This window comes from Spermophilus citellus, assembly GCF_964194105.1.
Source record: "Spermophilus citellus genome assembly, chromosome: 3".
Classification (NCBI taxonomy): domain Eukaryota; kingdom Metazoa; phylum Chordata; class Mammalia; order Rodentia; family Sciuridae; genus Spermophilus; species Spermophilus citellus.
Genome location: NC_138184.1, coordinates 45,024,948 through 45,040,203, shown reverse-complemented (window position 1 = coordinate 45,040,203; position 15,256 = coordinate 45,024,948). Strand labels below are relative to the sequence as shown.

At 44.3% G+C, this 15,256-nt stretch overlaps 1 protein-coding gene across 4 annotated transcripts in view; it reads left to right on the top strand.

Annotated features, from left to right (window-relative positions):
- GALNT15 (polypeptide N-acetylgalactosaminyltransferase 15) overlaps positions 1-15,256 on the top strand; it is a 42,175-nt gene that overhangs the window by 13,906 nt on the left and 13,013 nt on the right. For 2 of the 4 annotated variants that reach the window (XM_081284311.1, XM_081284309.1), the window contains exons 2-6: positions 467-633; positions 3,346-3,550; positions 8,866-9,033; positions 10,644-10,761; positions 12,216-12,317. In XM_081284311.1, coding sequence (XP_081140437.1) covers positions 467-633; positions 3,346-3,550; positions 8,866-9,033; positions 10,644-10,761; positions 12,216-12,317 — 760 coding nt within the window. Of the gene's footprint in view, positions 1-466; positions 634-3,345; positions 3,551-8,865; positions 9,034-10,643; positions 10,762-12,119; positions 12,318-15,256 lie in introns of all 4 variants that reach the window. The other 2 variants (XM_081284310.1, XM_081284308.1) reach the window with 1 other exon arrangement.

The window sequence follows — 15,256 nt, the reverse complement described above, 5'->3', positions numbered from 1 at the left end:
AGGTAACGTTTATTATGTCCCAGCTGTTGTGCTAGGTTGTGGAATTTAAAAAAGAAGAAGAAGAAAATAGTGTTTCTGTCCTTGAATGAATGTCAATTAGTGTTCACAGGACACCATAATGCACATCATCCTACTTAGCCTTGGGACAGTTCTCTGAGGTTGGTAATGTCATTCATTCCTGTAGTACAGATGAGGACAGTCATCTGCCGAGAATGGTGACAATACCCCTCAAGTACAATGAGAGGGGTGTGGATTAAATATAGTAAAAGGAGCTCTTGGGATCTGAGGGCTGGGAGCTAGTAGATGGCACCACTATAGGTATGTTGGAGTCTCTTTCCATAGAAATTTTAAGAAAATCCAAGGAGAGCTTGGATTGGGTGGAGCCATGTGACAAGGGCAGGTCCACAGAGTGAGCTCAAGGATGAGGGCAGCCTTTTCCTGACATCTCCCCGGCTCTTCCCTGCAGGTGTCTGCAGCAACGCCCTGAGGAGAGCCTGCCCACGGCCAGTGTCATCCTCTGTTTTCATGACGAAGCCTGGTCCACCCTCCTGAGGACCGTGCACAGCATCCTTGACACAGCACCCAGGGCTTTCCTGAAAGAGGTCATTCTCGTGGATGACCTCAGTCAACAAGGTAGCTATGGGTTTCCTCCAGGCTCACTGGGGTGGGCCTGGACCCCTGCAACTTCTTGTGAGTCTTAAACTATTTTTTTAAAAAACCTGCAAAACAGTGGGGTTTGGAAACCATTTTAGGTAAGTTCCCCAGATGCAGAGCTCCAGGTGAGAATTCATGTGCAAGGAATTCTCCCTAGGGAATTCTCCCTAGGGAAAACCAGTAAGGGAGTGGGGGAAGCCAGACAGAAAAGGGGAAGAAGCCAAGCAAGTGGAAAGTTCTGGAAGGATCCTGGGGAGGGTCTCTGCAGTCTGATCCCATGCGGTCTCTCTCCCTCAGGCCCCGGCCTCAACACAGTCCAAAAAATGCTGGAGAGTCACAAGAGGGTGACCATTTTTTGAGGGCTCACTGTAACCTAGAACTTGGGTAAAGAGCTTTACAACTCATCTTGTTGAGACCAACTTACCTACTGTCCAGACAAGGAGATTGGGGCCAAAGGAAACAACTGACCAGAGCTGAATCCTGCTAAAAAAATCTTCTCAAATGCTTCCCCGTCATGACAGGAAACACTAATGGATATACCTGAAAAGAAGACGGACACAGAGAAGCCCCCACCTGACCTTGAGGTTGACGGTTCTCCACCTTAGGCTGGGTCCAAGTCACCTGGCAGGCCTGATAGAGCCAGCGTTTCTGGGTCTGAGCTTGGGCCTAGGAATTCCTATTTCTAGTCAGGTGATACTGATGCTGTTGGTCCATGGACCACTTTTTGAGAACTGCTGCTTGGTTTTTGGTTCCTACATTTCTGAATTACCTAAATGACCTCAACAGGCCCCAGCCGGCTTTGTAGAAAGATGAGGCTATTGAAGGGAAGCTAAGCATTTTCTGAGGTTTAAAAAACATGGTTGTTTTATCTGGTGTTGGGGATCAAACCTGGGATCTTGTACATGCCAGACAGAAATTCTGCCACTGAGCCACATTCCCAGCCCTGAGAAGCATGTTTCTAAAAGCAGTGATAGAGGAAAGGAAAGAATGACGAGGGCCTCTTCTTTCTAAGGTCCTTGTGGCAGGATTTTTTCCAACCTGACCATGGCAGAAATTCAGACCAGCCAGAGGTTCTGGGAGTGCATGGGTTCCTGAGCTGTATCTGGCTGGGTGTTGGGCAGGACTGATAAGCAGGTACTGGACTGGGCTGGGCCTGCTGGTCAAAGTGCTCGGTGGGTCTTCCAACCCTCATCTGGGCTGGGTCCTCCAGGAGGGTGGGAAGTAGAGGAGCTGGTGTTTGGGAAGTGGCTGCTTCCAACATCTGCAGTGCTGACCAGTACCCCTAGAAGGCATCTGGATCCCATGCTCAGCCATTAAGGTTTGCTATCTGCTCACCAACACTTCCTCTGCCCCTCACCACTAGGCTGGCTTTCTGTTCAGTGGCCTCATGTTCCTTGCCAACACTGAAGAGCAAGGCTTTTCCCGCAACCAGGGGTGGCACTGGCTCCCTTCACCCCCCCCCTTGCTCCCCTGTGACCTGTGTGCCTGCTGAGACCCAGAGTGCAGATCATAGCCACCACACTCACTGTTCTCATCTAATCCTTATAGCCACCCTGAGTTCACCAACCCTGCTTTACACCTGAGGAGAACCAGGACACAAAGCTGCTGCAGGCTTCCTGGAGTCACCTCAAATTATAGTCACAGCCAGGCAGTGGAGTCAGCTAGACAAGCTTCAGATTATTCATCAGGGATAATAATTTCCACATTGAATCATTAAACCAGAAAGTGCATGGGATGCCCAGCCCATGACAGATTTCCTGCAAATGGACTTCATTGCTATTCTCTGAGAGGAACAGGTCAGGTTTTACCAGCTCCCTCTGAGCACACTACCCCAGGTGATCTTCTCACCTGCCTCAAAGACTCTGAGAATTTCAAACTGCCTCTTCAATCTTCCTTGATCTATTCTGGAGCTCTCGATAGCTTCTCTCCTAAATAAGACTAAGAAGGGAAGTTTGGGGTACATCAAGGCAAGGGCATTGGTGCAATTCTATTGGAAGTGCATTCTACATTCCTTATACGATACAAGTTTGTCAACAGTCTGGAGATTCTTAGCTCATAAAGCTTAGGGACCTTTATTGCACTAAGCCTAAAGGGAGATTGTTCTGCTTTGTTTTCTCTATCTGTAAGGTACCTGTTAGCCACTGCAAGCCTCCATGGTAAATGTCTGTATGCAGAGCTGCTGTTTGTCAGAGTGCAAAGCCACGCCTGCCAGCTCTGAAACTGCTAAAGTTCCCATTCTGTTCTCCCACAGTATCCCTACAATGAGACTACCTCAGCTAGCACCCCAGTGACCTCTCAGATGCTGATTCAATGAGCCCTGTACTTACCTGCCTTGACCATTATCTTAGATTGGGTCCCTGGGAGCAGAGCTGGAGACAGGATTCACGGACATGTGCTTGTTTCAGTGGATGTTTCAGAGGATGAGAGAACAATAGCAAGTTCTCTCCTCTCCTGGTTTTGCATACCAAGCCTTGGCTTTTGGTGGATAGAATTGTGACCCCTTCCAAACTAAGGAAGCTTCTTACATCTTAGCAACAACCACCTTATAACAATGCAGTTGAGTCTCAGGACCTCTTTTGCTCACGATGGCTTCTAAGAGACAGCCACTGACAGTGACCCTAGTGATGGTCATCACAGTCCCATTGACTATTGCATCTGTGACACCAATGACCAGAACCTTGTTGATTCCAGGACAACTCAAGTCTGCTCTCAGCGAATATGTGGCCAAGCTGGAGGGTGTGAAGTTGCTCAGGAGCAATAAGAGACTGGGTGCCATCAGGGCCCGGATGTTGGGAGCCACCAGGGCCACAGGGGATGTGCTGGTCTTCATGGATGCCCACTGCGAGTGCCACCCAGGCTGGCTGGAGCCCCTGCTCAGCAGAATAGCTGGTGACAGGTAACACCCACGAGGGTCTGCAGTGTGAGAGGTGGGTCTGGGAGAAATAGCCCACAGACTCAGCCACTGTTCTTTGTAGAAGACTACCCCCAAATCACAGTGACTGTGTATTACTGGAGGCAGACTCTAATGCTGTCCCGTTTCCTAATTCCTAATTCCCATCCTGGTCTCACAGACAGATGGCTCTCAGAGAGACCTTGGAGACCATCTTGTCCCATCTCATGATCCCCACTATTGAAAACAATTGAGTTGCAGGGATGGTGACCACACCCCCAGGGTTACAGCCACTAGCAGCTGGGATGTCTCCTGTGCTTCCTTTAAGAACCTTAGGAACCCAGAGATGGGCATTAAGTCTTGTGTTATGTCTAGCCCTATGTAGTGACTTCATATGTATGTCATTTTTACAATCTTTCCACAGTAACCCTCCATGTGGTGGTTCAGGCAGGCATTTTTGTTTCTGTGTCCTGTAGGGGACAAATGGAGGCTCGGGGGGGGGGGTGACAGGATGTGTAAGGGCACCCAGAGGACAGGCAGCTTCTCAGGTTTCCTGACTCTGGGTCCGGTGTTCTTCTTTCTGTGTATGATTCCTTTATATCTTTTTACATTGGGCAGCAGGTACTGAGGATTGAATTCAGGGGCATTTTACCCCTGAGTTATATATACCCCCAGCCCTTTATTTTGAGACAGGGTCTCACTAAGTTGAACCTGTGATCCTCCTGACTCAGCCTCCTGAGTTGCTGGGATTACAGGTGTCTGATTTCTTTTTAAGAACTGAGGAGAAATATTGGGCCATTCCACCCTGTATCCTAGCTGTGAGACACAAGTTAAACATGGATATGAGTCCCTTGTGTTTGCTGTCACACTGGTGTCACACTGTCACACTGTCACACTGGTGTACATACCCAGCCTCTGACTCTGCTACATTCCTGCCTTTCCTTCTCCCTCATGTCCTCTCTCTTCTGTGTGGTATGATTCTTTTCATCCACCCCACACCTCCTTCATGGCTTCCTGTCAACTCTGCTTCCCAGGGTCCAGCTCATAAGCCTCAGGTGTGAGGGCCTCAAAGAAAAGCTACCTGTCTAGAATCTGAGTTGTCATTTATGTCCTCTGAGCATGGCAATGCCCTCTTCATGACTTGCATTTCTCCCCCAGTGATGTGACCACACAACCCTTGTGGGCTTCCCAAGGCAGCTCCTCGCATGGAAAGCAAAGCCACAGAGGCCACCAAATGTAGCTGCTTAGAGACAGTAAAGGGGACCTAGCTGCATCTGAGGCTCATGTCAAGGGACTTTCAGTTTCTAGATGAGGAGGACCTAGTGTCTAAAAATGAGGAAAAGTCTTTAAGAGTGAGCCACACACCAGTTACTTTGGAGTCATAATACCCTGGTTACCATTCTTGATTCCCTATAGGGATCCCTGGAGCAGGTCTACCACTAGCCATATGCAACTTTGAATTATTTCTTTAGATTTTTTTCTTCCTCCTCATCCTTTATTCCCATCCCTCAGAGAATTTGTCATAATATACTGATTTTGTTAGAATAAGATATTAAAATGCCAACTGCCAGAAAATTGTCAAATAAATATGCAAATTTATAGTATATATAATATTAGAGGTGTTCTCTAGGGTCAAGCCCTGCAGAACCCCCATAAATATACATAGCAACCCTACACAAAGTCTCTCTGTGAGCAGTTGGCTTTAGGGCAGTCCTGGAAGGTGCTGACAGATGGTCAGTTTCTATATACAGTAACAATCATGAAAATGAAGAACATCTGTCATTTCCAGCTTCCAGTTGCCTTACGGGCATCTCCACAGGCCCAAGCCAAGGAGTAGAAGTCATACTGCTAAAAAATGAAGGAGTCTAAGGAGAAGGAGGCAGTCTTCAGTAGGAACCAAATGACAATGTCATTTCAAGACATTGGCTAAATTGTTTCCCATTTAAACATTGGACTGGGCCCTAAGAGATATCAAGTCCTTAAGTCACCATTACTCAGCAAGGCTAATCCTGCTGAGTGGGGAGAAACAATGTGTGGCTGGAACAGAGCTCCTCCCACCTCTCTACCCTACAAGTGGTTAAAAGATGGAGCAGTCAGAAATCCCCTGTGTGCTTGTGTGTGAATGTGGGAGCGTGTGTCTAGGTGCCTGTGAAGGAGCAGGAAGGCATCAAGATAACTCCACCCCTCAGAGGGAGCAGCCACCAAAGAAACTCCTCAGCCCCCAATTCCGTTCACACCCCTTGGTATGACAAATTCCCTGATCTGACCCTGGAAGTACTAGGATACCAGTCCCTGAGCAGCAAGAACTGTGGGAAAAGAATTTAGAGGCTGCCTCATCTCAGTATAAAGACCTTTCCACAAAAAACAAGATTATGTGTGAACTTTCAAAATGGCGGACTTGGAGGGACATCCAGGCCCAGGAAAAGTAAAGAGAGATAAGATAAACTAGGACTATTCTTTATTCTTGGGAAAGCATTGGCTGGGAATGTTGAAATGCGGTTACTTTGGAATCTCTGGGCAGCAGGGTATTATTAGTTATCCTCACATATTTCAGTTAGCTAGTTTTTGTTGACCGATCAAATGCCTCTGTTTGTCTTTTGAAACCCAAACACTTGACCTCCTGGAATTTGGAAAGTTTTCCCAGAGGCTCTGCCTTGCACCTGCCCGGGATTAAGAAGGACTTTTAGAGACTGGGAAGAGTGCTGGGGTGGGGACAGGAAAGGGACGGTGGAAAGTAGTAGGGTTATCAGATATGATTAATGCATGGCATATACATGTATGGAAAGATTGCAGTGAATTCCACCCATTTTTACAATTAACATGTGTTAATATGATAATTTAAAAATTCACAAGAACAAAGATGATGGAGTGAGCAGACACTCGTAGGTCCCTCCAAGTCAAAAGGGGTTGCTTTCCTATTTTTCATTCAGTGAATTCTGAGGACAACATATACCTGTAGGTACAAAAATAAAAGGCAGAGGGGCTTAATATAAGACTGTGGGGAGTTTTTGTTTCAAATTGATCACTCTTTTTGAGTCACTAGTCTTATGAATTAGTTACTAATTCAGCCCTGATTGATCAGCCACCGTGATCTATGGGAATAAAAACAGAAAACATTTCTCCCTTCACTCGTTGACATTCTGTTCTCCATCTCCATCCTACATGTACTTGAGGAGGCTCATGATTCATCTCCATGTCCCCACTCAAAGTACAAGAGAAAAGGGGAATTCAGAAAGGAAGGTATTGGGAATCAGGGCTAACTTAGTTATTGGAAGTGAGATTTGCATGACTCTGAGCTTATAGAAATGCAAAGTAAAAATAGTATGAGTTTCTGAGTTCTCACTTATTGATAAAAGGTCATGCCTACTGGGGAGGGATATTGACTAAACTATATTGTTATTTTGTGTGCATGTACAAATATGTAACAACAAATCCCACCATTATGTACAATTATAATGCACCAATAAAAAATGTGGAGGAAAACTATCATGTCCACCTTTGTTGAGTATACAGCCTAAAAGTCTAGGATAAATTGATTGTGTGAGTGTCATTTCCTTTTTTGTCCTGTTTGGATGGATGAATGTAGTACAAATTTGATGCAATTCTTCAGAATTCAGCTTCATAGCTGTCCTGGGTCTTGATTCTGAAATTCCACAGAATGCTTTGCAAATAGTCAAATCCATCGCCACCATTCAATTTATCCCCATAGTAAGTGAAGACTGGGGAGGAAGTCTGGGTACCCTCTTTCCTTTCTACTTCTTCTTGATTCATGGTTTTCTTAGATCAATGCAGGACACCCCAAAATAATGAAGACTTAGAAGGATTGAATTCTCTTGTTTTTCAGTGGAACAATGTAAAAAGGGAAGAAAAACCTATCTAGATCTTTTCACTAAATGTGAATACCATAATGCCCCACACCAACATCAGTCACTTAAGGAGACAGAGTAAAACAGATAATTGGATCCTGGGATTGGATCCAGATAATTGGTCCTGTCTATATGGTGTGGGCTTCTCCCGCCCTGGCTATCTTCAAGATGGACAAAGCAGAAATGGAAATCGATGGACAAATGCAGTTGGCTGGCATATCTCCTTCCAGGAAGCTCACTTTTCCTGAAGTGGTGTCTTCAGCCTCTCCTGAGTTCAGACCAGATCCATTCCACAGCACAGATATGAAACATAATTGTGAGGAGCCAGAATAAAATTTAATTGAGATATTGAGCAGGTAAAGAGCAGCTTCTGGTGCACCCAGGTGATGCCTTGTTTAGTTAAAAAGTGAAATTTCAACTGTGCTGGTTTTCTACCTCTCTCTCTCTCTCTCTCTCTCTCTCTCTCTCTCTCTCTCAAAACTTATCACCATTAGTGCAAAAAAAAAATGGGGATAAAGTAGAGCCCCCAACAGCAGCAGAAAATGAACAAATAAACCTGGACTCAATACTTTCTTTATTTATAGATACCATGTGCTCATAAATTGTAAACATTACCACCAGGGATATCTCCCAGTCTTGATGATCCTGATTCCTCAAGCCAAGGAAGTTTTAGGATACAGAAAGAAACAAGAACTAGACTGAGTCCATGAACCTCTGACATTGTGTGTGATCGTTTGCATGTGTGCATATAATGCAATTTTCTCAGGAGGGGTCTATACTTTTTCCTGATTCTTAGAAAAGAACAACGTTCTTGGAATATTATGCTTAGAAAGATCTTTATGGGAGGTAGCTCAACCTCTCACTTTACAAGTGAGGAAACCAAGGCTAGAGGGGTGTAATAGCTATTTTAAGATCATACAACTCAGCTCATTAGTGGCAGAGATGAGCCTAGGACACATTTCCTCTGTCTCCCGATGCTGTTAAAAGAAATTTTAAAAGAAAAACAGGGGTGGGTATACTCTTTAACAAAATGGGCCCCCATTTATTATGGAAAAACATGATTTTCAGAACAATGCTATGTAACAGAAATAGAACATGAGCCATATGTGTAATTTTTAAAAATTAACAGTCACATTACAAAATAAAAGTCAGCATATGAAATTAATTTTAAGAATATATTTTAATAACCCCAATATATCCAAAGTATTATTTCAACATGTAATCAATATAAAATTTATTGAGGTTTTCTTATATCCCTTTTCCATACTAAGTTCTACATCAGAGTGTGTATTTTAATTTTATGCCACATCTTAGTTTGGGCAAACTACATTTGGGGTGCCCAATAGGCCCTAGTGGCTGGTGGCTGCCATATTGGACAGCACATGTATAGATTTGGTTTCCATCCCCGGAAATGAATGGTTTGCGTCCTTTGTCTGATCCCTCGATTCTTTCCAGGAGCCGTGTGGTATCCCCAGTCATAGATGTGATTGACTGGAAGACTTTCCAATATTATCCGTCCAAGGATCTTCAGCGTGGGGTCTTGGACTGGAAGCTGGATTTCCACTGGGAGCCTTTGCCAGAGAATGAGAGGAAGGCCCTCCGGTTCCCCACCAGCCCCATCAGGTGAGGCCCCATGGCACAACCTGTCCTTCCTTCCTTACAAGGTAATCTATGCCTCAGTTTCCTTATTAGTGAATTGAGAATAATAGTAGTATTACTTTATAAGATTGTTGTGAAAACCAAGTGAGTTGATATATAAAAAGCATTTAGAAAGCTCTGGGCACTCAGAGGTAAGTGTTACTCTCATTGTTGTATTGATAGAGTCCAGTGAAGCTCTTCCACAGGGCTTTGGTGGATGTTGGAAAAGTGGAAGAGGAAGAGCTTGACCCAGCTCTTTCACCAGGTAGCATTGGAAATTCCTTGGCCTCAAGTACTTGTTCAGCATAAATGAAGGATTTAGCAAGGTGAATATTAAAACATCATAAATCTCAAAATACATCCAGTTTTATGGGTCATTTTTCACATATTTGATTTTTGGACACCTATTTAAGTAGATGTCCTAGATACCTTCTCTGTTTAACAAGACACCTCAAAACAGTGGTGTAAGACAATAGCCATTTAATTAAGCTCACAGATTCTGATCATGGGTTCTGAAAGGGCATCGAGGGGTAGGCTGGTGGTTGTCTCTCCTTTACAGTGTCTGGGGTACATACAGATTAAATAAATTGCTCAATGTCATAAAATTAATAAGAGGTAGATCCAAAGTTAAAACCTGGACAGCCAGGCTCCTGAGACCCCATGCTTCACTACTATGCTCTACTGTGTTGTAAGTACAAGTTTATAGTCCATTATTCAAAACTGAAACCCAAAGAGCTCTGAAAATCAAGCATATTTTTCCTAATTCACAAAGCAGAAGAAGCTGCCCTGGACTGATGCAGGGGTTGGCACAGGCCTGATTTATCCCACTTACTGTGAATATTTGAATGTTTCACTGAAGTAATATTGGTATGGTTGACTAAAGAGTCAAACCAGAGCTTACAAGTGGCATATGACTTCTTTTTAAACTGTGATGATTTAAAAAAAATTTTTTTAGTTGTAGATGGACCCAATAACTTTATTTTATTTATTTATTTTTTATGTGGTGCTGAGGATCGAACCCAGTGCCCCACATGTGCTAGGCAAGCCCTCTACCACTGAGCCACAACCCCAGACCCAGTATATACTTTTTAAAGTCCAAAAATTTCTTAATTAAAAACACACTGACCCATAGGTTTCAGAGAAGGAAGAGGGGCTTTATGACACCAAAATTTAGTGAGCATGTAAAATGTGGCCTCCACAGTGCTATGCCGTTGACATCACTTGTTTTCCAAACCCCCACAAAGCCCAATTATAAAACACTGTTTTATCCCAATTAGAGACCAGGAAACTCAGCTCAGAGAGGTTCAATACCTCACCCAAGATGGGCAAATAGTGACTAGCAGAGTTGGAAACCGTATCTAGAAATCATTACAATATTGATTCCCAGTATTCTAGCAATCTGTGTTTTCTTCCCATAAAACGTTTGGATTTCTGACATTGTTGTTTTGCTCCAGTCTTGAAATTAAAAACACTGAGGTCCATTTGAACCCAGAGTCGACCCTCTTGGCCATTGGAACTCTCCGCCTGGGAAGGCCCCGGTTTTGCCTACTGTGTTCCAGTTCTGAATGGTCCTCTCTTGCCCATCTTCTCTGCAGGAGTCCTGTGGTGCCTGGAGAGGTGGTGGCCATGGACAGACATTACTTCCAAAACACTGGAGCCTATGATCCTCTCATGTCACTGCGGGGTGGTGAAAACCTTGAAATGTCCTTCAAGGTATGCCCTGTACCAAGGGAGGACACAGTTAGGGTCTCTGGAACCCTGTATATAGTTACAGCTTAAAGGCAGTCATAAGAAATTCAGGGATGAGGCTGTGGCTAAAGTATAAATTCATGACAATAAGGTGTGCCAAACTTCCCATTTCTCTCCCTTCTCTCTTGGGCCCTACCTTGATTTTACTCTCAGCCTCCTGAACTTGACTTTCAAAACCTGCTGTCAGGTAAAGGCATACCATCAGTCATTTACATCTTAGTGAAAGATTACAGAGACTCTTGTGTATTCTCTGTTCATAGCACACTTGGCATCTCAGTTTTTTTTTTTTTCAGCTCAATTTTTTTTTTCCAGAACCCATAGGCTAAACAAATACCAACTCTACCAACCCATTCTGTGTATTGAGTAGTTTGGTCCAAACTAATTAGTATTTGTCCTAACAACTTAGTCCCTGCTGGGTACTGCTTAAATTCTCAAACCTTGGAATCAGATCAGACACCCATCGTTTTCTGCCCGCATTAATTTTACCACAGTTGCTTTTTCATCCTGACAACCTCAAAAAACCCAACCCAGCAAGGACATTCATCATCAAAAGCACAAAGATATGATAATGAGTATGATTACTTGAGCTTGCAGTTTGCAAAATGTTCAACAGACATTATGTATCTGTTTCTCTTAAAAATAAAAAATATCCCAGATGCCCTTAAAGGTCTCTGAGTCACCCAAGGGCACCCAGTTTGGTAACCCCCACCTGGGTATGTTCCAATTAATATGTTTCCTATCATACCACAGTTTTCATTTTAACCTTTATCCCCAAGAGTGGAATGAAAGACTTTCTGTCAAATGAACTTCAGGAATTTGAAAGTGGGAGGGAGCATTGAGGGGCAGAGAGAAACTTCTGGAAATAATGAAGACGATTTAAGGAAGACTCATTTTCACATCTACCACACACGATCCAGTGCATTTGCCTGCAAATGCTTTCAGAAATTCTCTGACAATTAGAAGCATCTTTTACCCTGAAAGCATCCTCTCAGAAGTGGGGTGCTAATACACCTGGTTGCCTCTCTCCCAGGTGCTGAATCTGCACATCTGTTTCAAGGGTGGCATGTTCAGGTAGCTGCATGAGTGTGGCTCCTCACCCCTCCATTCCATTCTGGGAAAACTGTCCTCATTCTTCCCACATTGACACTCTCCTGCTCAGATTCCCAGATCTGGAAATTCCACCCTGAGTACCTTGATGATATTGACCATCTTGTGCTCATGATTTCTGTGCGACTCACTAGCCCCTCACCAACAGAGTCCCTTCCTCCTCACCATTCTTGGAAGTGGAAGGTAGAGTCATTTACTTTCTCCCTTCATGGCAGGCCTGGCTCTGTGGTGGCTCTGTTGAAATCCTTCCCTGCTCTAGAGTGGGGCACATCTACCGAAATCAGGATACCCACTCCTCCTCCCTTGACCAGGAGGCCATCCTCCGGAACAAAGTCCGCCTTGCTGAGATCTGGCTGGGGTCATTCAAAGAAACCTTCTACAGGCACAGCCCAGAGGCCTTTGTTTTGAGCAAGGTAAGGAGAGAGCCAGGTTGAGGGTGGGGTGGGCAGTTCTGTGCCCAGTGCAGGGCCATCTGCTGGAGGCTGGGCCAGGAAGGCCCCTCCCTCTTGCCTGGAGGGAAAAATAGAAACTTTTGGCTCCAGCTTCCCTGAGTTGCCCCCTCCCAAGTGGCTTCTCTACCTGGTGAGCCTGTCCTTTGTCTCTCCAAGCATCTCCAGAGGACATTACAGATGATCTTGGCATAGAGCTCTCTGATATCTATGAGATGACCTCTGAGGGATGCAACTCTTTACCAAGGGGCAAGAGGAGAGATTGGACACAGATAAATGATGAGACATGCCTCCAAGGGCCTTTTCATCCTGAGCAAAGTGCTCAAGGTTATGGAATTATCCAAGACAGGAAACAAATATAAGCATGAAAATAAAGAGTCCCAAAAAAGCCACAGAAAAAAATTGAAAATTGAAGCATTTAATTAAATATCCACATAGTACATTTCCAATTGGTAAATTTTATGGAGTGTCACATAAATGCTACTTCATGTGAGCCATACTGGGATGGGGGGCTCCAAAGTTAACATTCCCAGAACTCACAGTGAACCTGAAACAGCTCCCACAAGCCCCTCACCAGCCAGCAATGCTGGGTGTCAGCTTAATATGAGGATCTCAAGCTAAAGATGAAGGCAGAGACCCTTAAGTACAGAGACATCCCTCCAGCCACTGAATAGGCCTTTCCCTGGGTGCAGGGGAAACTCTGACAGAGATGCCCCATGGAAGTGCCCGATGCCTGCTCTTCTTCCCTGGTCCTCCAAGCTCTGTTTCTGCCAAACCTGGGTCAACCTGCTTTCCCACAGCAGAACAGCTCCAAGGCCTGGGGTGTTGGTGCTCCTTGAACCTCAAGGTTGTTTGTTTCTTCACCTGGGAAGTGCTGGGCTAGGGATGGGACTCAGTGGTGAGGTGCTTGCTTGGCATGTGTGAAGCCCTGGGTATGAGGAAGTGCTCATGATACACAAGTTCCGTACCAAGGTCTAGACAGGTCAGAGTCCCCTCTTTATCCCCAAGAGTTAGTGACGTTTTTGCACAGAGTGACACAGAGCGACGCTGCAGTTGGCAGTCTCCTTAGTTACTCCAATAAGGGACCTGAAATGAACAAAAATTCTCACAAGAACCTCACATATTTCTTTGCTAGTATCTTTGTTCTTCTTCCATCCTCTTTCTCTGTCTGTTGGAAATAGTCGACTCCAAACACCTCTCTAGGAGTCTGACAGTTATGCCCAGGCACTGCGAGAACATGATGGTTTAGGTTTAAATATTAATTTTTTTAGTTGTTTGATCCTGAACGTGACTTAGTCACTTACTGTTTCTGCTTCCTCACTTGCTAAATCTTCCTTATGTTGTTGGGATAATTTCCTCAATTAATATATCCAAAGCCCTTAGAAGAGTGCAAGGCACCAGGGAAATCCTGCACGTGTTTTTACTACCATCATTATTGTCATGGCTACTAATCATTAACAAAGGTTAAGTGAGTACCTTCCCTGTGCCAGGCTCTGTGTGAGTCCCTCAGGGGACACTGAATCATGCCCAACACTGTCAGATTCCTGGTGGAGGCAGTGGGGACAGTGGGAGGGCTAGAAATCTCTAGAGCAAAATTAATTTTTTTAGCTATTTTTTAGGCGTAGTGGGGACAGTGTCCACAAAGATGAGAGAGACACATTGGACAGGCCTATGAGGAACATCTCAGGGGAGGCTTCAACTCAGATATCCAGAGGAGGAGGGGTAGGGGACAATTCTGGCCCCTGAGGATTAGGATGAGGGTTTAGGCTCTATCCAGTTGGCAATGGGGTGCAGGTAGCATTTTACAGAGTTCTACAGAAGTCTACAGAGCTGCTCTGGCTTTTAATCTCTTAGCTTTCTTTTATTCAAAGCCTTTCTTTTTCTTTCCTGGGATGTTAATATTTGCCCTTTGCTTTCAGAGGACACCTAATTAATGTTGACACAGACTTCATTGATAAAGAATTCTTTAAAAAGTGTTAAATATAGCGTAGTTTCTAGGGCACTGGATGAACCTCTGCTAGGCAGGCACAGCAGAACGTGGTATGTTGGCTGTAGCCAGTCCAATGCAACAGCATGGAAATTATTTACAGACCTTAAACCTTCTTCCCACGACTGCTGATGCAATTAGAAGTGCTTGTAAATATGCACTTGGTTCCAGGCAATTACAAAAATTGGGAGTTGACATGATGCTAGCCTGACTGGTCTGCTTTTGAGAAAATTTAATCTAGTTGGTGATTTTTTTTAAGTACTTGTTTGTGTTCAGCCAAGCTCTTCATTCTACAAAATAGAAATCTGAGGCCCCTTGGGAGAGTAAATTGCTAAAGAAAAATAGGGAGAGATGCAAAACTAGAGCTAAAAGTAGAAGGGTAACAGAACTAGAACTTGTCCCACCTTGTAGTGGTTTCTCTTCTTTTAGCTGCCTAACATCTGGAAACACTAATCCTCAAACATAGGCACCACCCACTTCTGGGAACAGAAGTGGGTCCCATAAAGCATCTCTCCTCTGGTTCTGTCTGAATTTGTGGGGAGGCAGGGATGTATTTGGTATATCGAAGGTACTCAATAAATGTTCACAGACTCACAAACTCAGCAAAGGTAAGGACTGATTTTATCCTACTTATTGCTGAAATTCCCATTACTTAGTTCAATCCCAAGTTCATAGTAGGTGCTCCATGAATATTCATAGATAGAACGAATGGATGGTCAAAAAATTTGCTAAATTGAAGCCAAACTTTGGCCCTCACCTTTTAGAAGCTAGTGATCCTGGGAAAATCACTTAACCTCGGAGGCACAAGAACCGTTATGAAGATAAAATGAAATGTGCTCTGGAAAATGTAAAGTACCATCTAAGTGCTAGGTTTACTTTCATAAAGTCTAAGGGTGAGTTACTCTTTTATTCTTTT